This window comes from Pezoporus occidentalis, unplaced genomic scaffold (genome assembly GCF_034315485.1).
Source record: "Pezoporus occidentalis ecotype Australia unplaced genomic scaffold, CSIRO_AGI_Poc_V1 ctg29, whole genome shotgun sequence".
Taxonomy (NCBI): Eukaryota; Metazoa; Chordata; class Aves; order Psittaciformes; family Psittacidae; genus Pezoporus; species Pezoporus occidentalis.
In genome coordinates this window covers 6,941,390-6,965,517 of record NW_026914829.1, presented here as the reverse complement: position 1 = coordinate 6,965,517, position 24,128 = coordinate 6,941,390, and the positions used below count along the sequence as shown (strand labels likewise).

At 38.1% G+C, this 24,128-nt stretch overlaps 1 protein-coding gene across 2 annotated transcripts in view; it reads right to left on the bottom strand.

Annotated features, from left to right (window-relative positions):
- Nucleotides 1-2,234: 2,234 nt before the first annotated feature.
- The window catches only part of TDRP (testis development related protein), a 28,967-nt gene continuing 7,073 nt past the window's right edge, over nt 2,235-24,128 (bottom strand). Inside the window, exons 2-4 of one of the 2 annotated variants that reach the window (XM_062626280.1) lie at nt 18,367-18,426; nt 7,685-7,788; nt 2,235-5,498 (exon numbers count right to left, since the gene is read on the bottom strand). In XM_062626280.1, the coding sequence (XP_062482264.1) occupies nt 5,153-5,498; nt 7,685-7,788; nt 18,367-18,426 (510 nt within the window). In that variant the 3' untranslated portion in view covers nt 2,235-5,152. The remainder of the gene's footprint in view (nt 5,499-7,684; nt 7,789-18,366; nt 18,427-24,128) is intronic. The other variant, XM_062626281.1, reaches the window with a different exon arrangement.

Below are 24,128 nucleotides of genomic sequence, written 5' to 3'. Positions count from 1 at the left end.
AAAATAGTAACGTACCAAGTACAGTATTTAGATTCTAGATACATGAGTCTCCCTCTTCCTTTCTCCAGCACAGACACACTGATGTTTTCTCTGCCACTCCAATACCAGAAGCATTTTGCAGTGTGATCTTGTGGAGAATCGTAAGGCTTCTGGACAAACAAGCTGTCAAAGACAACAGTATTTGGGGGTTTGATATGGAACTGGTGGAGCAAGTCCAGAGAAGGGCCACAACGAGGATCAGCAGACTGCAGCACCTTCCATATGAAGATGGGCTGAGAAAGTTGGGGCTGTTCAACCTGGAGAAGAGAAGGCTGCGTGGAGACCTCATAGCAGCCTTCCAGTATCTGAAGGGGGACTACAGGGATGCTGGGGAGCGACTCCTTATTAGGGACTGTAGTGATAGGACAAGGGGTAACGGGTTCAAAGTTAGGGGAAGTTCAGGTTAGATGTAAGGAAGAAGTTCTCTACTATGAGGGTGGTGAGGCACTGGAATGGGGTGCCTAAGGAAGCTGTAGATGTCTCATCCCTGGCAGTGTTCAAGGCCAGTTTGAATGGAGCTTTGAGCAACCTGGTCTGGTGGAAGGCATCCCATGGCAGGGGGCTTGAAACTAGATGATCAGGTCCTTTCCAACCCAAAACATTCTATGATTCTGTTTCAAGGACAGAGATAAAAGCTAAGATAGACCAGAAGACTAAATCAGAGCTGGTTTACTACATACCTCAAATAATTAAACCAGCCAATTCTCAGAAAAATTCTTTAAACTCAACTATTCAGTCTTCTCAGTACAAGGGGTTAGAGCAACTAAAAAGCAAAACATCACTGATTAGTTTCAGTAGTGGACAAACTTGTTTACAAAATACAGCTAGGTATTTTTCTCTGCAGTGAGTAATGCTTTTTCTTTTCCAATAGCAAACTCACAGTTCAAAATGTTATTAAGCTTTCACTAGTGTAATCTGGGTCTCAAAAGCATAAAAACTGAAGTGCCAGCCAGGCTTTTGCCAGATTATTATGGACTTGAAAAGATTATAGTTGCATCTTTCAGTAAATACTAGACAGAGAAGGAAGATTTCCTTCCCAAGTACAGAGCAGGCATTCCTTTATTCAGTACTAGTGCTAAGATTTAGTAAATATCATCTGAAAAACCATCTTCTCCTTTTGTTTACTGTTAATATTTCATGTCATTTTCTATTATTTACACCCCTGTTTTCTGATTGTTTTCATACTCATTATTTTGAAACTATAGAAGCAGCATCTTTTCCTGCTATTATGCTGGTTGCACTTAACAATAAATGCAACTCTCTCAGTTTCTAAACTGTATTCTTTGCCTTGCTGTCTGATTTCCTGTGTTGTATGGTGCAGAGCAGTCATGCTACAAGAAATTGAGAGACATAGACAGACATCTAATGATACACACCTTTGCAAACTACCACCAGCAACTTAAGCCTTTTAGGACATTATTTTTCTACTTCATAGTGCTGGTTTCATTTCCCAGCTATCAAGCATTCTAGGGGAAAAAAGTAAAAACCAGTAAGAATCAGACTGGTTTGGGCTGGAAGGGACCTTAAAGCTCATCCAGTTTCAACCGCCTGCCATGGGTTGGAACACCTTCCACTAGACCAGTTTGATCAAAGCCCTGTCCAACCTGGCCTTGAACACTTCCAGGGACACAGTTCGCACACTCTGGTAAGGAACATTTTGCCTAAATGTTCCCTGCTTATTTAGACAACAAGAAAGCCAGCAGACCAGAGTGGAAGAGCAAGAAGTGGACAATACGCTTTTGTCTATAGCACTTGACTGGTAAGAGGGCTGCATTTCACTTTTGTCACAGTCCAGGACGTGCAGGTCTCACCTCGTTATGGGGCCCACATATGCAAGAGCATTCCAGGTCTTCCAGTTTACATGTAGCTGGTGAAATTTAGGGAAGGAATGCTGCTCTGCCCAAGCTTTCATAACAGCCAATAAATGAAACAAAAGTAAGAGTAAAGTTTAAACGAATAAATACCAGTTAAAATATTTGCAGTTTGTCAAAACCAATGAATTCTTCCCATTGTGAAAGCAGTGTGTGATGCTTTAAGTCTAGGATGCTGCAGCTTCTGAGACAGCGTGATTTGGACAAACATAGCTATTACTTCCTTGGCGGTATTCTACAATGATGCAAGTAACAGCTATGCAGATGGAAACAGATTCATATGACAAATAAAACAGGACAAAAAAATTATCAAAGAATAAGGCATTTCAGTTCAAACTAAGTCTTTATTCATATGGAAAATACTACTTTTCTTTTTGCAAATGATGCTAATAAATAAAAATACTCAGAAAGAACCTTGCTTAGAGTTAAATGAAGTGACTAGTTACAGCCACACAAAGCTTTTAATTCCCGTTAAAACCACGCCAACAATCATGCAGACTGGCTACAAGAAAGCAATATAAACTATATTTTATTTTGTGCAATCTTATCATACAGTCTTAATGCTACCTTCTTCTAAACCATTTCACAAAGATTGAAATGCAGTTTCAAAACAAATATTAAGGGACATATTCTACACTTTTAATCCACAACAGAGCTGGGTACAGCGTAAACCCATAAATGTATAAGAAGTTAAGCATCTAAAGAAGGTAAAAGAAAGCAGACCCCATTCTGAAAATTCAGACATGTTTATAAACATAAGAGAAGGAAAGCTCACACCCATGAGTTCTCAACAGACAAATACATTATTAAAGCATAACAATAAATTATATTAAATTTTATAACGTTCACCCTTAGAATGGTTATTTCTGAGGAAATCTCACTTAAAAAGCACACGAAAATGTTCAGCACTAGGAGCTAAACTAACTTTACATATCTCAGTTTCCCACTTGGATGCAATTTTGTTTTATAACAGACTTCAGCTTTGTGATCATATTTTTTATCATATCAATTTAAAAATAAACTGAAAAATGTTGCTGTGCATCAAACACATCATCAAGGTGAGAAACAGGCACTTAACAGTATAATGTGCAAGGCAAAACCTTTACTGGTCACAGTATAAATAGTTTCTTCAGGAGGGAAATTAAAGTTCTCAGCCCATATTTGAGAGCAAAATATTGAGGGCTGTTAGCAGATTTTTTCCCTGTTCTTTTACGTCAGCACCAAGAACCAAACTAAATACTAACTTATGCCTTAGAGGGTATTCCATAAACTATAAAATGCAGCATACTTTACCCAAGAATACTAATTCCTTCCTATAATTAACCTCAGCATATGTACTTGCCAATGGCAACTACAGAGTTTACTCACAGACTAAATGATGCAAGATAAATGCTACCCCTTTCTCCTCTATTAGTATTTTTTCTAATACATAATGCCAATTTTAGAAATATATTTGCCACTTACAAGATCCTGTTTTGCAGCACAGAACACTGATGTTCCTTTACATAAACTTAAGAACAATGTTTTTTAACATCCTATTAATATCAGAAAAAATAACAAATATTTTGCTACTGTTTCCCTCCAGGCACATCTCAACAGAAACCTCAAAAAAAAAAAAATAGCTATGCAGGAACTGCAAGGCGGAAAATTAGACATGAATTTGAAGAGAGAGGAGAAAGAGAGCTAAGAAAGGAGTAATGTGTCAGAAACAGAAACAAGGGACAAGCTCAGAAGAAAATTGCATGCACCCCTTTTCATCAGTGTAAGCTTCTTGCAAAAACACATGTAACAAGACATCCATTATATAAAGGTATAGGCTTTCCTGAAAAATGCTGATTTTCTCTGAAATGCTAACCTGATCTTCCGACCGTACCGGCCCTGTTGCTAGGCAGTCAACAAGTCTTCAGTTCGGTTACACCAGCTTAACAATCAGGAGAGAAAAGGCCTGCTGATCATTTCTTATGAAACTTTTGGTTTCATTCTTTTTCATAAATGTTAAAGTAGTATTTATATAGGATATAAACAAAATGGAAACCAACTTTGGATCTGGCATCAGCCTCACTGCTAATGAGAGACAATATGCTAGAAAGAGGCACTTTTAGTATTCTTATATACATTTCAAACCTCAAGTTTAACACTTCTCCTTCTTTTACCAAAAAAAAAAAAAAAAGAAAAAAAAAGTATCAGTAGCTAACAAGACAGAGCTTTATAACAATGCTTCGGAAGTTGTGTGCATGCACATAGTAGTAATGGCTCAGTTACTCAGTTACCCTGAAAACACCAGAGTATAATTCAATCACTGCTTATGGGGCAGGGCAGGGCAGGAAGGAACAGCACAGTACAAAGCCAGAAAGTTGTTTGTAGCACAAGGACCAGCTACAGTAAAAACGAAAACATGAGCCCTCCATAAGAAGCAACTTATCCCTAGATTCAGGACTACAGATACTGAATATTGAGATCTTCTTATACTCTACTCACTGCTGCTTTCCAAATTTTCAATCATTTTTGGCATAACATGCATCTTAAAAGCTAAGCAGCTTAGCTTTGTCAAACAACGTTCAATATCAAAACAAAAACACCAAAACAAATCTCTGGAAGACCCCATTTGACCTGACTATTGGTGAAGATCCTGTGATGGAAGGAGTAACATTAGAATAGTATTTTCCCATTTCATACACAGTATAGCACATTGTGACAGTTGAGCATCTCGTGTGCACAAGCTGAAGCATATGCTGAGGCTGAAGATTTGGAAAACAGTCTACCATACAGTCTTAAGTATAAGCATTCCCCCTGCAAGTGACAGATCAGTATTCTTAGTTAAAAATGGACAGCATCAAAACTCAAATTTTGAGTGGCCCTCAAACACCAGAAAAACCCCAAGACCTCAAGCCAGTAGAAGCTCCTACATAAGGCAGTCAAATTTACAACCAGTGTATACATTCACTAAGGAATAACATTTATGGTTTTTTTTTGGTAAAACCAACAATCTAACATACTGCAGTCTGAATGTGAAATATAGGCACAAAATAGATTCTCTACTTTTCTTCAGTGTGGAAAACATAGCTATTTAACAATGTATTAAGAAAATTTACTATCAGGTGAGCAAAAATTTGTAACAATCTGAGTAAAATAAAGTACTGTATAAAGGTGCAATATTGAGCAGATTTGATTTTGGTTTAAACATACAAGTAAATCATGGAACTCTTCTCTTCTTATCAATAAAGTATTTCATACTATCAGTATCATTCTAGTTCTTCCCAATTGTCTGTAAGGTTACCTTTGCTTTGACGTCTAATACTAACCAGCTTGCCAGCTGATTTGATACTCCACCTAGAACTGTTTCCTGAGCTGGCCAGGTTGGTGTATTTTGTGGAGCCTTTGGTTTCATCTTCCCAGCCTGACCAGGCTGTATAGTCACTTAAAGCAGTTGCTGCATCACTGGTAGAGTCAGCAGCGGTAATCTGCGGTGGTTCCCATCCCTCAATCTCATCAGGTTTCCTAGATGGGACATTCTGCTTTATCACCAAACTGTCCCAAAAACCTGGCTTCTTTTCAGACTTCATCTCTTCCTTTAACTTTAGGTTTGTTCTAGAAAGTAACAATGATGAGGTGATTAATGCCTTCATTTAACAATGCATGTAATAGTTCTTAATAAACATTTGATTGATTTATTATGTTTTACAGTAAGGAATGCTAATCACACAGCTTATGACAGCACATTCATTACTGTCAGCTTCAGGGAAAACTTCATGCAAGCCTAAACACAGTAGAATCTTACAGTGATAAATCATAAATCGCCTGAGTATGGCTGTTTCCTATTATAAAAGAGCTTACTCCCCACCACCACAGGGTGAATTGCAAAGAACTGCCCTTGAGAAATGTATGAAGCACTAAAACAATTTAGGACTTTAACAAAAAAAAAAAAAAACAACCCCAAAACAAACCCAGAGATAGGACAGTAGAAGGAATACGAAAATGTTTTGTCTACCACCAGCTTTAACAATCACTCACTGTGTTTCCTAGTTTCATACACCTGTTATCACCTTGCCAGTTCAAACTTATACCCTTAAAATAACTGATGTACACAGTATTAAGACTTTAAAGATATCAACATTTTTTTCATAACAATTTGCACTGTATTTTGAAAACAGCTGTTTTGTATTTCTGGTAAGAACTCCCAAAATTCTCCTCCCAAAACCAAGAAAAAACAATCTTTGTTGCAATTTTTCTCTCAAAGAGACATTTGAAAGGCTACTTATATTATTACATTTCTTATCCCATTAATAACCTTCAATCTGAATTATTTCTTATCCCATTAGGAACCTTCAGTCTGAATTATTTCATATCTGCAGCATGGAGTATTTAAAATACAGAAGGTAAAATGCTTGCCCATAAGTTGATATGCTGGGTTGTGTAGGTAATCAAATAATGGACCACAGGGAAAGGGTGAATACCAGTGGTGAAACACACGACCTTCAGGGTTCAATGAGCTAAACAGCAAACTGAAAGCATCATCTGCTGATAAATGCCTCAGCCACAAATAAATCATCACCGAAGTATTTAAAATATTTCTATTAAAAGAGCTTTATCCATTAAAGCTTGATGCTATCATATTTAAATAGAAGCAACTGAACCAATACCTTTAAAATTACTTCTCCTTTGCTGAATTTTGAATGTAGGATTATTCAGAATTTCCATCTTGCTAAAGCCAGCAAGACTCTGAATGCTTTTCTCATATCGTGAGTAGCACACATGAAAAGTTGTATTTTTCTTTAAAAGTCCTGGTATATAGTTACAGGAAAATACCCCCAACCTTAAAATACAGGCAGTTTTCATAGTAATGCTAAAACAGCTTTCCACATTTGTGGTACCTCTGTTTTCATACTTCCACTCTATTCATTGGGTTGATTCTTACATACAGCATCAATTGCAAAAGACCCTTAAAGCAACCTAGCATCTTGGTAACACTCATAGCATTGTACAGGCAAAGTAGCTGGGAACTTCTGGGAAGTTTTATTGAACAGGTTCAAATGAAAATGGAAACGTATGTATTTACATTCTAATTTGTTTATACATATCTACTTGCACTCTGAAACACCTAGATTTCAAAGTAAACTGGAAACAAAATATATTACAGCAAGTCTTATCAAAGCTAATATTTGGCTGGAACAGGAATACTGATAAGTGTCACATTTTTTTCCTGTTTGTAACCAAGGTAATTAGGTAGCACATGTAGGTAAAGCCTACCTATACTTGTAACAGCAAAACATTCTGTCTTGGGAAGAGGTCTGTGCTGTAGCAGAGCTGTTTCAAGTAAACACCTCAGTTTCAACAGTGAACAAGTGCACATCCTGGTATATAGCTACTCCACTTAAGCTTTTTAGGTGTAGGCAAGACCTCAAAATAAGAAGTAAAGCATGTAAAAAAAGGGATTTGTAAACTCACCAGAATTAATCCTGAAAAAGAAATGGGGAGGTTATGGTCCTCTTACTCAAACTTTTACTCCTTTTCTACAGTAAAAGATTATTATGCAGCTAAATTCCCTTTTCTTCCTGATAGACTTAAAAACCATCCTTTCCTAATACAGCATGCCTGACTCATTGTAAGCTTAACAGACACGCAATTTTGAAATGCACATAAATCCTGCTCTGCGATTTAACTTTCAGGAGTTGAACACTACTTGTTCTCAGTGTCTATCTTAACTATTTTGCACAGCTATTTCCTATTCCAGTTTCTGTATTTTAATAGCAGAAAGACCAACTGTTTTTACTCACCCTTTGGATTTTGGAGACTTGCATCCTGCTAGCAATTGCTGTTCATCATCTTTACTGAACATAGATGTCACTTCCTTCCAACCCCGGAAACTTGCACCTTGAACCTACACAGAGAAGTAAACATCCTCATGAATGTGAATTACAGAGTTACAAGCACAGAGTAGGGCTATCCTTGCTGACTCTAGGTGGCTGACAGGCAGCAGTGGCACTGCCTCTGCTGGGCTATGTTGCTAGGAGCACAGTGGCTCTATACAGCTTGCAGAGGTTGGCCAAAGAACAGGCTGGGTTAACTGCAGCAAGAGCTCTTTCCTGCTGAGCACAGAGTATAAAACCTTGCTGGTTTGCAGAGGCTGGCAAGTGATGTTGGTGAGGACAGCTGGGCTCCTGGATGCTATTCTGCAGGCACAAGCTGCTGGCTCCATTTTAGTATATGACTCCAAGAAGTGAACCTAGACAGCTTAGGAAACAGGCTAAGGAGCTGCGCTAAACAGATGAAACACTGCTAGAAAGGGCCACAACAGACAGGACTGAATTATGAAACTTTTAAGATTTAGCCTGCTTTTCACTCAACACTCCTATTTTCAACTCACCAAAACTACATCTTCTGGCCTTGCAAGCAAAAACCGCAAGAGCACTGGCTCACCAGTGACATGTAACACGTGGCACTGGTGCGCTACAGTGTGTTCTCTACATTTACCGCAACCATTAAAAATATAGCATAAATTACCTTTTCAATTTTGTTAGAGGTTTGATTCGCTCTTCCCAAAGTGGAAAGAAAAGGTATTGGGGTTTTCATTCTCACAGCACACTTAGGGACTCTAATAGAAATGCATGCATACATGCATGCTGAACACATGAATATGAAAGTTGCTGTTCTATCAAGCAGGGTCTAGTAAGAATGGCAGCATGACAGTCTGTCAGTAGTACTTGATTACATTAAAAAATGCAACAATATCTTATGATGTATAATAAACAATCAAAACAAAATTGTAGTTGCCAACATGAGTGAAGGCTCATTCATCACCTATTATTATGCTTCATTCTTTTTGAAGAACTTATTGGTGCATATTAGTATCAACTTGACATTTACATTTTAATTGATTACAGTTTATAAACGGTACAGCCACACAAACGTGTGAAACACCACCTGCAAATTGAGCACAAACACCCGACAGGAATATAGTGTTACTGCTAACCCTTCAACTCTTCAGAAACCCACGATCTCTACCACAGGAGTAAACCAGCACCCTTGTTATCGCACATTAGTCATGGAGTATTTCCATCTCTTGTTCTCCTGTTTCACTATGTCCTGTACCTTCACTTCTCACCCACCTTTCCTACTCACATCTCTGAACCACCTCAGCTGATCTGACTCAGGAGGCATAGCAGGTCCTTTTTAGGATTAGGAGGAAGGTCTGACACAGACTCAGTTTCACTTTGGTTAGATACAAACAAGTATCCATCTTTGGGCAAAGCTCTGGAGAACTCTGAAGATGGAAGGCTGAGCAAGCTGAGAATAATTTCCAGCTCTTGTTCATGGGATACGGACAGACTAGGTACACGAGAGCTAGGTTCACCACAACCACAACTCTCTTAACTGCTCTGCTCACCTCCTCCTAAACTCATGCCTAATCTTACCATAACCCACAGCATTCCTCATGGCTTCACAAGAAAAGCAACAGTTTCTATATATTTTTTTTTCACTGTGAGAATAAAGTGAGTGCAGATTATAATAAACAAACCCTTACATTTAATTTAATGTTTATTTTTGATTAAGTTAAAAATATGTAAGCAGTGAACTTCAATTTGGTGTCCCTGTGGCAGACTCACCATACCCTTCTCACAGAAGACTGGTACTGTCAATGGTATAGAACAGAACCACACAAGCTGCTGGTGATACCTTGCTATACAAAATTCTTGTGCTTAAGCTAACAGCCCCTCCAGGCAGTACTCAACATTTAATGCTTCTGTGGTGTAAATAATGGTCTAAACCCTCAATCAAGGCCTAATGCCATTATCTGGTTTTGTTGTTTGGTTAAATTCTGTAACAAGTTTAACATGAGGAACTGTAACTCCGATTTGGCTTCGTTTCACTACAAGGCACTTCATCTACAACAAACTTTCAAAAACAGGAAGAATGCCCAAGAAGTTACCTGCTGAAGTCATCTGTTTAAAGAAAGAAAGAAAGGGGGGAAAAAAAGAAGAAACTCTAGAAAGAACTTAGCTTTTCATCTGTTAAAAAACAAACACTTCATCTTCTGTTCTCCTACTCAAACTCTACTATTTCAGGCCTTTTGGGAAGAAACATTTGCTACCGCAGGCAAACCCACAGTTAGAAGCAGCACATAATTCTTACTGCTTAAATCCTTTAGGTCTTTAAACTGGAAAAAAGGCCCAAATATACATCAGTGATCTAATTTATACCTATGCATGTCTCTCTTCACTAATGATGTTTCATCAAGCCACTGACACATAATAAGTCTGCAGGTTAAAACAAAACCAAAACAAATAGCCAGCAACAAAAAGAAACAAACAAACAAAAAGGCCCCTAACAACAAATAAACACCTTGTTACTGTTTTTCAGACAGCAACTTATTACAGAGAACTAGTTTATTTTAAATTATATGTGCCTTTACAGAACAGCATTAATGTAAGACTATTTGGAGAGAAGCATTCATACATACACTTAATGCAGAAAAAGACTCGGTGTAAAAAAAGAATACACCTACCCATACACTTCCCTTTAATCTAGAACCTCATGCATACTTCACTGATACAACTCCAACCTTTGCTGCAGTGTTTCGGACACCCAAGCAATCCTCCAGCCAGAAAAACAAACAAATGCCACCAAAACCATCTCCTAATAAAATCATATCAATATCTTGCCACAAGCTTTCCATATTTTTAACTTCAGATATTTTTAATCATAGAATAGTTAGGGTTGGAAAGGACCTTAAGATCATCTAGTTCCAAGCCCCTGCCATGGGCAGGGACACCTGATACTAAACCATGCCACCCGAGGCTTCGTCCAACCTGGCCTTGAACACCACCAGGGATGGAGCATTCACAACCTCCCTGGGCAACCCATTCCAGTGCCTCACCACCCTCACAGTAAAGAACTTCTTCCTTATATCCAATCTAAACTTCCCCTGTTTAACTTTTAACCCGTTACCCCTTGTCCTATCACTACAGTCCCTAATGAAGAGTCCCTCCCCAGCATCCCTATGGGCCCCCTTCAGATACTGGAAGGCTGCTAGGAGGTCTCCACTCAGCCTTCTCTTTCTCCAGGCTGAACAGCCCCAAATTTCTCAGCCTATCTATCTTCATATGGGAGGTGCTCCAGTCCCCTGATCATCCTCATGGCCTCCTCTGGACTTGTATCAACAGTTCCATGTCCTTTTTATGTTGAGGACACCAGAACTGCACACAATACTCCAGGTGAGGTCTCATGAGAGCAGAGTAGAGGGGCAGGATCACCTCCTTTGACCTGCTGGTCACGCTCCTCTTGATGCAGCCCAGGATACAGTTGGTTTCTGGGCTGCAAGCACACACCAAAGCTGACCCATGTTCATTTTTTCATCGACCAACACCCCCACATCTTTCTTCTCAGGGTTGCTCTGAATCTCTTCTCTGCCCAACCTGTAGCTGTGCCTGGGATTGCTCTGACCCAGGTGTAGGACCTTGCACTTGGCATGGTTAAACTTCATGAGGTTGGCATCAGCCCACCTCACAAGTGTGTCAAGGTCCCTCTGGATGGCATTCCTTCCCTCCAGCGTATCAACCGAACCACACAGCTTGGTGTCATAGGCAAACTCGCTGAGGGCGCACTTAATCCCACTGTCCATGTCAGTGACAAAGATGTTGAACAAGACTGGTCCCAACACTGATCCCTGAGGGACGCCACTCGTTACTGGTCTCCAGCCGGACACCGAGCCATTAACGACAACTCTTTGTGTGTGGCCATCCAGACAGTTCCACCCATCCATTTGTGTGTGGCCATCCACCAAGTGGTCCATCCATCAAATTGATGTCTCTCCAATTTAGAGACAAGGATGTCATGTGGGACAGTGTCAAACGCTTTGCACAAGTCCAGGTAGATGACATCAACTGCTCTACCCCTGTCCATCAGTTCTGTAGCCCCATCATAGAAGGCCACCAAATTGGTCAGGCAGGATTTCCCCTTAGTGAAGCCATGCTGGCTGTTACCAACCACCTTGTTGTTTTTCATGTGCCTTAGCATGCCTTCCAGGAGAATCTGCTGCAAGATTTTGCCAGGCACAGAGGTGAGACTGACTGGTCTGTAATTCCCCGGGTCATCCATTTTCCCCTTCTTGAAAATGGGGAAAATTTAATTTCATTTAGCCTGATGCTGACTAACAGATATCTTTAAGAACAATTATTAGAGACGTTCTATTCAGCATCAGGCAGATAGTATGTGCAGGTCTCCAGATAAAATTTACAAGCTCTGTACTCTTTCCCCCTGGATGTAAATCAGTATGTATATTCCTATTGTACCATTCCTTCAATATTTCCATAAGTAAGTAGGCCCACGATGGATCCATGGCATTTGGTAGGTATATACAAGGGTAATAACTACGTAGCAGATTCTAACTGATATATTCTTCTCTCTACTAGTCCTTAGTGGAAATGTATACTAAACCTTTAAAAAATACTTCCCCTGTGTATTTATTTGGGGTTTCCAAAGCAAGCACTGCCAGGTTCATCTACGTAAGAGCATCAATGTCTAAGCAGACCATATTTTGCTAATATCTGATAAAGCTTATTGCACAAAGCCTATTGCATATTAAATGCACTAGTCTGAAAGAAACCCTTTAAGTGCAAGAGTAAAACCAGGACCTCTGCCTATTACACCAGCATGGCTCTTCTGAAGCATCTTTTCACTCAACTGAAAAGGAGAGAACAGCTCACTCTTGGTAGTCTTCCCAGTGGTACAATACTTAAGAATATAAACCTTAACAAAAAAGGAGGTCAAATACTTATTTCGCACTTCCATAAGCTTTTTTCTAACTACTGTTTACGGCAACAATCTTTGTGACTACAGCTGTCACATAACTTTGTCATGTGCTACAAAAAGAAAAAAAATTAATAATAATCCCTCAGAACAGTCTGCTGCATTTCTATATCTCTTTTCAGTGTCCCTTAAAGACTTTTAACCTTCTGATAAGTACAATCATCACCAATGCAGCTGGAACAGCTACAAACGTATCTGCTGGGAGGTACAGGCCAGGAATGAGATCTTCAAGTCACCATTCTCTAAAACCATCATTTTGACATGCAGCAGCTGCATAGCCAGAAACTGCTGGGAACCATCACAGAAAAGGGATTAAGTGAATTCAGACAGCAGATCCTTAAATGGATACCCTCTATTCAGAGGGATGCACCCTCCAATATCTCAAAACAATGATTCTTGATGTTGGGAAAGAGGACCTAGAGACTAGCCAAGCTGTGCTCTTCCTTGAGCAGCATCTCCCACTGCCACAGCCAAGGATAGACTGACAGAGCAGATGGGCCAGTGTCTTGATTCAGAGGATTTCTTACATTCTTACAGACCACATGGAGAAACACCCAGATCCCAGACCAATTAGCTTACTTGAAACGGATGTCTAAGAAAGGTCAGTAAGTAAAGAAGAGATGACGTTTTGGTAAGCTGACTCCTCACCATACCGGAGGTTTATTTTATGTAAAGAGAATGGAAAGTTATGCAAAGTGTGAAAATACAGTACTGGTATGGTGTAAAGCATCAAGCTACTTGCAAAAGTTCTGTATTTCATTTTTATGATGGAACTGTTTACACAAAAGTACTACTCCTAAATTTTCAAAAGTTTATATACATAACTGACTAGCTTGTATCCTCAAACCTTTAAAGTTTTTCCACATGGCAGTGGAAAAAGAAATAATTCAACATCCAAAGTTCACAGACCCATAGAGTCTTTACAGCTGGAAGGACCTCTGGAGACCATACTGCCCAAAGCAGGGTCAGCTTGAGCAGATTGCCAAGGATCACACACAGCCAGGTTTTGAGTATCTCCACAGCTGGAGAATCCACAACCTCTCTGGCCAACCTGTTCCAGGGCTTCATTACCCTTATGGTGAAAACATTTTTTCTGATGTTTCAGTGATATTTCTTCTATCTCAATTTGCACTCAAGAAAAGAGCACTATTAAGAAGGACTAGATGTTAGAAAGTCAAAACATTTAGAGGACCATGTTGAATGCTGCAGTCTACAATTTTTCCAAAATGCCAATGAGAAACAAAGCAGAAACTTCTCAAGATGCCATTTCAGTATTCTGTGACATAGGATTGCACACTGGTCTCATACCAGTTTGACTGCAAGACCATAGAGTATGCCCATCAGAATAGCCATTAATAAAGTTTCTCCCACACCTTCCATTTCAGATTGTGAAAATCCATGCTGCACAACACCATGTGCAGTCACCTAGAAGGATCAGTAGAAGTGAAACCACACATATATTACTCCATCAACTCACAAACTACTGTAAAACCATCATCACCATCTGCACCAACAGACACCTAAAAAGCTCAAGCCTAGAGCACAGATTCTTCCCATTCAGTAGAGGAAATTCCAGTTTATGAATTACTCTTTCTCCACTATGAGAAAGCTGCCATTTAATTAGCGTATCTTCTGACACTAGGAGTACAAGTAGTCACTTCTAGAACACCATGTAAAGGATGCAGTCTGTATCCCTAGTCTGCTGTTTCTCCCCCTCGCTACCCATCCCACTTCTTTGCCAGTGCTTCAGTATTTGTGCCCATCTGTCAGGAAGATTCCCAGAGAGAAGTCTCACGAGGTGACAGATCTGGTTTTGCTGCTGAAAAAGGCAGTCCCTCACCTGCTCACATTAATACTGCCTTCCTTACCCTACTGTTTTGTACTTCTGTGATGATGTGAAAATAAAGTCTAACTCACTAAGCCAGCAAAAATTTAATACATTCATTTTTGCATTCTTTTGGGTTTGTGATAAGAATCAGCTCATAAAAGATGTCAGAATCAGTCACCAAAGAATGTGGAAGTGAGAGGCAATAGTACCTTTTCGTAGCAGCAACTACTGTGTCAGCTCAAGCACCCTTCGGAAGTTGCAGCCATCTATTCACTTTCTTCCATATACGTCTTAGTACATACAGTAAGGCTTCCCCTAAAAGTTTCACTCTGTAAGCTCAAGCTTTATAGTAAGATTTTTCTGCATTTTTTACCCATATTAAAGTGAATCAACAGTACATAAATTGCATATGTTGACTACAGTTTTTCTTTCTTTAGCTAAAACAGGGAACAAAATGTCTACTGACATTTTACTTTATATACATATATATATTTTACTTTATAAACTGCCCCAGAAAGGGACAGCTCCTCTTAAATTGGAGGTCTACTACAGAATTGAAAGGTTTTATTACCAAAAAATTACTTTAGATGTACCATATTTCACCATATCAACAAATTCTAATATTTTACATGACATTTAGCTTCCTATACTAGGCAAACAGGCAAGGAAAGTCAAAGTCAAAGAGTCTACTGGCAAACAGTAAAGCATCACCAAGAAGACTTTTCAGGTAATTTTACTGTCAAAGGTACATAGTTCATTATTAGATCCCTACTGGGGGCAAGAAGGTTCATGGAAAATTAGGCTAAAATGCAATGAACAAGGAATACTAACTAAATAAATAACTAAAACTAACTAATAAACTAAAGCAGATCAGTCCTAAAAGCAAATTTTAAAAGTACATTGCACAAAAAAGCATGTAGATACAGATGAACATAAACTAAAGAGGAAGACTAGATGTAAATTTAACTGAAAACAGTTAAATCTGTCCATCAGGTGGATGTGGTTAATATACACAAACACCATATTATGGGGAAAACAAACAAACAAAAAAACCCACAGAAGTCAATCAAGTCAAAGAATAACAGCAAAGATTTGGGACACCATGTTACAGGTACACGACAAGCTGTCTACATTTCAAAGCAAGAGATTCGAGTAAGTTTGAATTTTACTGACTCTAAAATGGTACTGCTTTATGCGTGGGTACCAGTATTTTCAATATATTCCTGTTAGACTTTCTTACTTCCCAACTGCCTGGCCAGGAGGGCTCTGGAGCACAGAAGTCATTCTCTGTAGGCTAGAACAAGCCACATAACAGTCTTAGCAACCAAAAAGAGAAATTACAGGGGATTCTTGCTGTATACCTGCAGTGAGAATCAGCATGGTTAATGCCATTGTGCATTTAAGCAGCTAATCCCTAAAAAGTCACTACTCAGCATGTATGAAATGATATTTCCAGAAATTTATATTTTGGCCAAGTTTTAGCAGAGCTTCACAAGTATTTTCACAGAGGACTGGCAACTGGTGAATCAAAACCCTCCAGCAAAGTAGCAGCCCTCCACAAATCACTTGCAGAATTTTCTGTATAAAAGTAAACAAAAAGAATGGATTTTCCTCTTGACCTTGATTGAGAAGAAACAGTTGTTTATTCTACGGCTTCCCTCCTTCCTCCCCCTGAAAAAAAAAAAAATCAACCTAAAATAAAAAGATAGACATGGAATTTTCCATCTATACATGCCTCACAGCTAAACAATGTTACAACTAAGTGGTTTGTAATAAAAAAAGCTTGTTCCCACATTATAGGAAACCTATTGCTAACATGCAAGAATTTAAACAACAGAAAGGTAAAAAACACCACCTCCTTCCCCCCCCCCAAAAAAAAAAAAAAAAAATTGTCTTCCAGATATCAAAGCATTTGAGAGCAGAGTTCTCAACCATCCACTGGTCTGCACACCAACAGTTATCCTGGTGCGCATAAATTGAAACTCCAGAATCTGGCCCTACCAGAATGTCCCAACATCTCCAATTTCATGACTAAAAGTACATATTTTGTTTCTCAAAATTATCTTATTCTTCGCAAAAGCTGGCCTAATGACACCTGTAGATGTAGTCTCTGCTGTACTTTTAACTCAGAATGCAGGTGAGACCCCCAAGATTAGCTTTGCAGAGGCCAAAGGGCCAGGCACACCATGAGAATAGGTTCCAAATCCCTCTGTTTTGCAGAGCACCACTAGGGGGTTCACAGTTCCTCACTTAGAGATGTCATGAGGCTTTGTAACCAGCTATACCAGCCTTCCAGGAGAGCTGTGAAGGAACTAGAAAAAAAAAATCAGCACTGCGGTTAGCCTGTCCTCACTGGGCAGCTTCCTGCATGAGCAGGAACTAAGACTATTTTCAAACCTCCACCTCTAGCCATTAAGACTAGCTCCCACTTTTGCACCTCGAAATCTAGGCCAAAGTCTTTCCTCTGCAAATGGGCATCATGACTGCCTTAAAACTCAGGCTTTAAGAGACCAGGAAGGCTGTCTCCCTAAAGGGCACACATACCTTTCATCCACTGCCATCTTCTTCAAGAACTTTGTTGTTCTTCCCCATACTGCTTAAACATGAAGACTGTTTTATCTAAGACATGCATACTGAAAAGGCCACACATATAATTCATCAGTCTTCTATCAACATATTAAAGATTTTGGAATTTCTAGAATATCATTGTGCTGACAACTTCTAAGATGACAGAACAACCAAATAAAATACAAAAGTGCTTTCAGAAAAAACAATACAAAAAAAAATAAAAAGATGAGAAGGAGAAGGTGCTTTTTCGTGAATACATTTTTAAGACAAAAGGACTTGACTTTAAAACATAAAAATATCACAGCTCAGTGGTCTGTTTAGTAACTTTTTAAAGCCAAGACACACTCTTTGCAAGCCTTCCTGAATGACTAAGTAAAGGCCAGAAATGTTTCCATATAAAATAGATTACTTTTAGGATTCTTTTCCTAAACATTCATCATCCAGCATGATTTATGTTTTCATAAAAAAAATAATGCATTTCTTCTAAAAAGAAAAAGGTATAGTACAATCTGACTTCTATTTTCTGTGAAAATCATGCTGCAGCTGAAGTAGAACAAAAAGAGGTAACAGACAGATGTTCAGTTTATACATATTAATGTAAAGTATCCTATTACACTAATGAACCTATTTTTAAATGCTTTTCTCTTTACCTATGGAATTTCAAAACAAGCTCTAGCATATCGTAACAACTTCTAGTTCTTTCATCTTCTACTCGTGTATTTTAAGAACATTAAAAAAAAAAATCCTGGATGCATATCAAGGTAAAAAGAAAAAAAAAATTTACTTGTATGCCTACTTTTCTTTTCTGAAAGTGATATGAGATAAAGTCCTTAACCTCTTGTGGTCAGAGAACCAGCTGAGCTACACAGAATGGAATAAATAACTCGTCTTTTCTACTTTTCATGTTTTCATTGTTGGCTACAGCTAAAGTTTAGTGCTTCCTTAGACTTCAGTTATTCCTGTGACATCTTATTTTCATTTTGTGTTTTAATACCTATCATGGGGAAGAAAAAAAAATTAAGATACCTTTCCCTTCCCATTAATGAAAAGAAACAAGGCAGCTTTCTAGCTAATACTGCACTGCTGATACTACTTCAATGAGAATTCCACAACCAAGGACCATACTTAATTATAAAATCATCAGTGAAGAACATAAATACACTCCTTAATCAGGCTGTAAAAACAGGTAACTTCCTAATATCCATTGACTGAAAAATATATAAAATGTTACACTTCCAAAGAACATGTATTTACCTTTGTTGCAAGTTGTGACACTGAAGATGAAACTTCATCATGAAGAAACTGGTCTTTATTCTCAAAAAAAGGATAAAGACAAAAAAGGCCCACAGTCAGTTTTGGTTGGACAATTACCAGCGACACATTTTAGAGTATTCATAAATGCTTTTGTTCTGTTCAGCCCATCATAAAAGAAAATTGACAAAATGTGATCACAATGAAAAACTCGGTGAACACCACTACTAAAAAAGGAAAAGTGAACAAAACTACACTTAGAATGATGAAAAATGTTGCACCAGATGCAAAAACCAAAACCAAGCCCTCACAAAACCACAAACCCCACACCCCAAAGAGAGATCAAGAAAACACCTTCATCATAACAATTTTAATACAATTAAAATATCTACGCCAATTTTCTGAACACCATACTAGGTGATGGTCTACACAGTCTCTGTAGGCTGGGGGGAGAGGAAGCATTACATTTACTGAACTCAAGGACAGACTTTGGCCCACATCCTGTCCCCTCCATTTAAAACTGAAGATTTCTGAAGAAAACCAGAGTACTAGAGATTCTTGAACGTAACTCCGTAGGGCAGCATTTCTGTCCATCTCTAGATTAAGCTGGCGTCTTAGTACACTCAGGCTATTCTACTGCTATCAATGTTCTTCTCAAGACTGAGCAGGTAAGATCAGTGTCAGGAGTACTTTAAAGGCCAAAGAAAGATACAGAAGTGGGGCATAGCATACAGAAATTATGTAATTTTCACTTTCTTCAGCCTGTGTTTTCATAAGAAAAACACTACTTTGTTTTTTTTGCTTTATATATAACTGCAAATGCAAACAGTCCCCAAGTACAAAACAAGGCCAGCTATCTATAACTGAACCAAAACACATAGTATCCCAGCTCCTACACATTACCACGTAGCTCCTTCACTTTGCTAACACCATCAGAAAGAAGTGATAAAGTCACCATGAGAAGCATATTTCTAGTCATGTCAGGGCCCAGAGCTTTGTCTTGAGCGAAAGGCTTCAAACCCCATGCATCTTTTTTTGTTATATTTATTTTTTAATATTAAAAAAAATATTTTTATTTATTTGCCTACTAATATTTCCACTTACTTTATAGGCAATCCTTTATATTATAAGAGGGACAAGGATAGAGTTAGGAGCATTTCTAGAACAAGTATAAATACCATCACACTATAGTTCAATAATAACTGTGTGTTGAAGTAATCTGTAGATAGATAGCTTTACTTGTTGGGGCAGAACACAAAGTCAGGAACTCCTATTATCCAAAATGAGACTATTACTTCCTGTGGATCTTAACAAGTTATTTAACTTCTGGATTTTGGTTAGCGGTCTTTAACGGAGGATATTATTGTAGATAGGATACCAAAAAAGACGAGTTAAGACCTTTCTTCTCTAAAATTAAATTAAATTAAGCCCCCCTTTTCTCTCTTTAATTTCTTTCACTTTAAGAGAATTATTGGCAATGTTTTAGACAGAAACCCACACACATACCATTTCAGCAGTTTTCTTGTTTCTCCTCAACTGTTAGCTCTCAAACTTTTGGATTAAGTTGCAAAGTTTTAGACTTAACACGATGGCATTTCTGCTTGGACACAGGGTGAAAGCTAGAGAACACTTCAAATCTTTCCAGGGAGAAAAAAAAAAAAAAAAAAAAGCAAGAACTAGAAAAGCCTCAAGGGGAAGTATGGTAAGAGGGTAATTCATCTCAGACATCCAGAGCTGGCAGAGCTACCATTTCAACAACCAACAATATCATCTCCAGAACACACAAGACACTGTTGGTATCTCCCAAAGACATAGCACCTCTTATTTTAATTCTTCCAGCTCTCCAAATATCTTAAGAAGGATAATAAAAATATGAAAGCGCATAGAGATTTCATGCTGTACTACAAAGAAGGGGAAAAAGTGGATGTGTGGAAGCATACAGCCTCTAGCAAGCCAGAGCACAATGAAGTAACAGTGTGAAGCAACTTTCACAGTGAAAATTTATAGGGGAAAATTGAGAGAGGCAATGAGCACCTCATAATATAATGCCAGCATAATAAAATGTGAATACCATTGTTGATAAAAGATGCAATTCACAATAAGTAGACAACAAAAAGAGGTATTTATTTGCTTTAAAAGTGTGACAACTAGGGCTGTGTTTCTGTGCTAATGCAGTGCTGCTTCTCATGGTCATAGAAGGTGCTGCCTCATAAGGAATGAGACAGTATCCTGCAGTAACTATGCTTGTGCAGCAGAGGCTGGTGGTAAGAAGACAACACAAAGTTGAAAGATACAAAACACAAAGATTAAAAGATATGAAACCGTCAAGAAAACAACTGGTGTGAATGCAATATCTAAAATGCATTTTTTTGAGCAGAAGACCCATCATGTATCCATAGTATCCTTTTAAGGTACGCTGCCTAAGAAAATGAGACTTGGACAACAGTAGTGTGCTTGTGATGTCCATCTTTACATTCCATGTCCTCACTGGGAAGAGTCAAGGAGAAAAGGCAAGAAGTCATATACCACCCACCTTCACTTGTTACCCACAGAATAATTTACATTTTTTAGTGATACACATTAGTACACCCTCTCCCGATAAATATTCTCTACTTTTGTTACCATTCTGAGATGAGGGAGACTACAATTTGGTTTTTCAAATCTTATTAAGGGGGCAACCTACTGTACAGCTACACATAAAGAATGAAGATGACTTATCATGCTCCCCAATATGCTGCCCTTCAACACTTACAAATTATCTCAGTGTATTTTAGTCTGGGTGGTTTACAGTTCATTTTTTTACTTCACCTTGAAAGAAAAATATAGACCACATTATAGTATTTAGTAACTAACAGATGAATAAATGCCAACACTAGTGGGAAATGCTGATCAGCAACTTGAATAGCCTTCCAGTTCTGGCAGGGGAAGGCTGGTATGCACAGTGTGTTTTCATAAGGAAACAAGTGCCCTTTTGTTGGACATACTGCAAACCATAAGGTACTCAAGGGATTAATTCAACTAGCACACAAACCTTTTTGTACAGAGATCAAAATTGTAATCTACTTCCCTCAGCTTCCTTTGTGGTAAAGTAATTAATTAGACTCTTTAGATCATTCACTTTCATAATTCAGGCCAAGATAAGAAACACTGGACATCAAAGTGTTAAGGCAAATAATAGCATCACCTCACCCTGTATGCCCTTTTTTTGCTATAGTCCATAATGGTGTATTATTGATTTTCTCTACCCATTTGTGGAACCTTCTTATCGTACACACACTAGCTGTCAAAGCCAAGCACATGTAAGAGTAAACAAGCTATTATTAAAAGAGAAGGTCCTTTAGGTACAAATTCTTGCCCTTATACTGACCTATTATATCCTCTCTGGCTATCATCACATCCCATCAAGGACTGAGTGTAATTTAAAGTCTAGGTTATCATGCCTGTAAGTGAAAATTAGATTATGAACCACAAACGTATCATTCAAGTGGGAAAAACCCCAAAACAAACTCAAGAGATACAATCCAGGGTTAGAATTTAACAGAATTGCCAGTATCCCGCAAACCTCATGAAGTAATTTAGAAATAGAAGACAGGAAGGTTAAAAAAAAAATTAAAAAAAAAAAATAAAAAAAAAATAAAAAATCACTCAGGAAATCACAAACCTGAAAGTTAACCTCTGAAGCTGGAAAGAGTCCCAAAACACTGATTACAAACCAAACAGTTGAACAACTACATATACACAGCCTGGCCAGAAACAGCACAGATTCGGAAGAAGAGATCACACTGCCAGATCACCATCTTAAAATAGAGCTAACAAAAGAAACCTTTTCCTTGGGTTTGAGTAGGGTCTTGCTGTAACATCAAATGAAATGAGCAGATGTCACTCTGCCTAATTTTAGAACTGAATCAAAACCAATGCAAAATGCCCTAAAACATGGGTGAGAAGAAAGTTATCAGTTGAAGATCAGTGGCAGTGAGCCTCATTTTCTTCATTGCACCTATAATACACACCTGGAAAAGATCAATGTGTGACCATATGCTTTCTAAGTCAGGAAATTGAGGCAGCAGTGATCAAATATAAATGGGCACTGAAACCAGTATACTGTTTTGAACTTTTAACATTACTGAAAAATAAAGCTGAACTATACCTGAATTCTCACACCAAGCTTAACATCCTCTTTGAGGAAAAACAAAGTTTGCAACTTTAACAAATAGAGGATGCATTACACAGTCATACCTAGCTTTCTTCTGGAACACGAGACTATGAGTCCAGCAAACATAACTCCATGCTAAACTGTGAATTGCCTCTGCTTCCTTCTGGCAGAGGTAGCCTCGACTGAAATCAAGATTTCATTAGTCTTGTCCGTATTTCATCTACTGATAGATCTCAATCTTCCATTTTTGTGTCCCTAAAGCAAGTAACTGAACCAAACTAGCCATCAGGGCAGATGGTGTAAACTGAAAATTTCCTATTACTATCATCAACAAAAAATGTTAACCTGGGCATTTCTGAAGTCTGTTCATGCTCAAGACTATTTCAGTATTTTAAACTCATTTTTCTCTTTGATAGAAAATACTTTTCCACTCCAGACTGCTCACTACACTTAAACCATCTACATTATGACAATAAGCCATTTTAAACAGCACTATGACTAAATAGTGCCAGTGACTCTTATCCTGAATGTTTCTTCTGCCAGCCTTGGGCAAAACTGAAAATGCTTTGTCCATAAATTAGACATTAGGAAGAAATTTTTTACTGTGAGGATGGTGAGACACTGGAACAGGTTGCCCAGAGAAGTTGTGGATGTCTCATCCCTGGAAGCGTTTGAGGCCAGACTGAATGCGACTTGGAGCAACCTGGTCTAGTGGAAGGTGCTCCTTCCTGTGGCAGGAGTTTGGAACTAGATGATCTTTAACATCCCTCCTAATCCAAACTTTTCTATGATTCTATGATAAAGAAAAGGAAAATTTAAAAATCTAAGTATGTTAATTACACTTTCATCTTGAGATATATTAAGTAGACAACACTAATTTTGAAACATGCTTCTAAAATATAATTCATCAGACCACTGACTTTAAAAGTCTGGACTGCTATTTCAGATACAGCCAACAACACATCCAATGAATTTAGAAATGTTTCCATCTTCCAGGCCCTAATCTTTGTTAAGTACCTATTATTCAACAGACTGACTGGAAGATGAAAACCAGATTTCATATGTTTACATCTTTCAAATTAGTATTAATACTGAATAAATCAAAATTAAGATGATGCTCTTTCCTTCAGCATCCACAGCTGTCAAGAACTCATTTAGCATTTTTACAAACTTTGTTCTATTCAACCACTTCAGTTATTGCTTCACATTCCACTACATGTTAAAATAGACTAAATTATTTCCGTATTTTTACTGTCAATTGATACAAATGGGCAAACATACTGGAGAAGATTAATTTCAGAATGTAAGTATTTACATAAGAATACTTTTGTAGTTCTGCATTTTATTGGCATTACAAAGAGAAACATCAGAACACCAGATTCCAGTGCTCTCTGTTTCTACATCAATACATGAGGTTATTCTATTAATTGTTCACATTATTGTGCATCTCCGTAGTAAGTGGTTATAACACTTCTTACGCAGACTTTGCTTCTCTGAAATATTTTTGGGAGAATTTTACTAAAGATTAAGCACCTTAAAAAAATTTAAAAAGCTCAGCTCATTAAGAATTTAGTTTTACCCAACATACAATCTTTCAAATATGTTTCAAGAA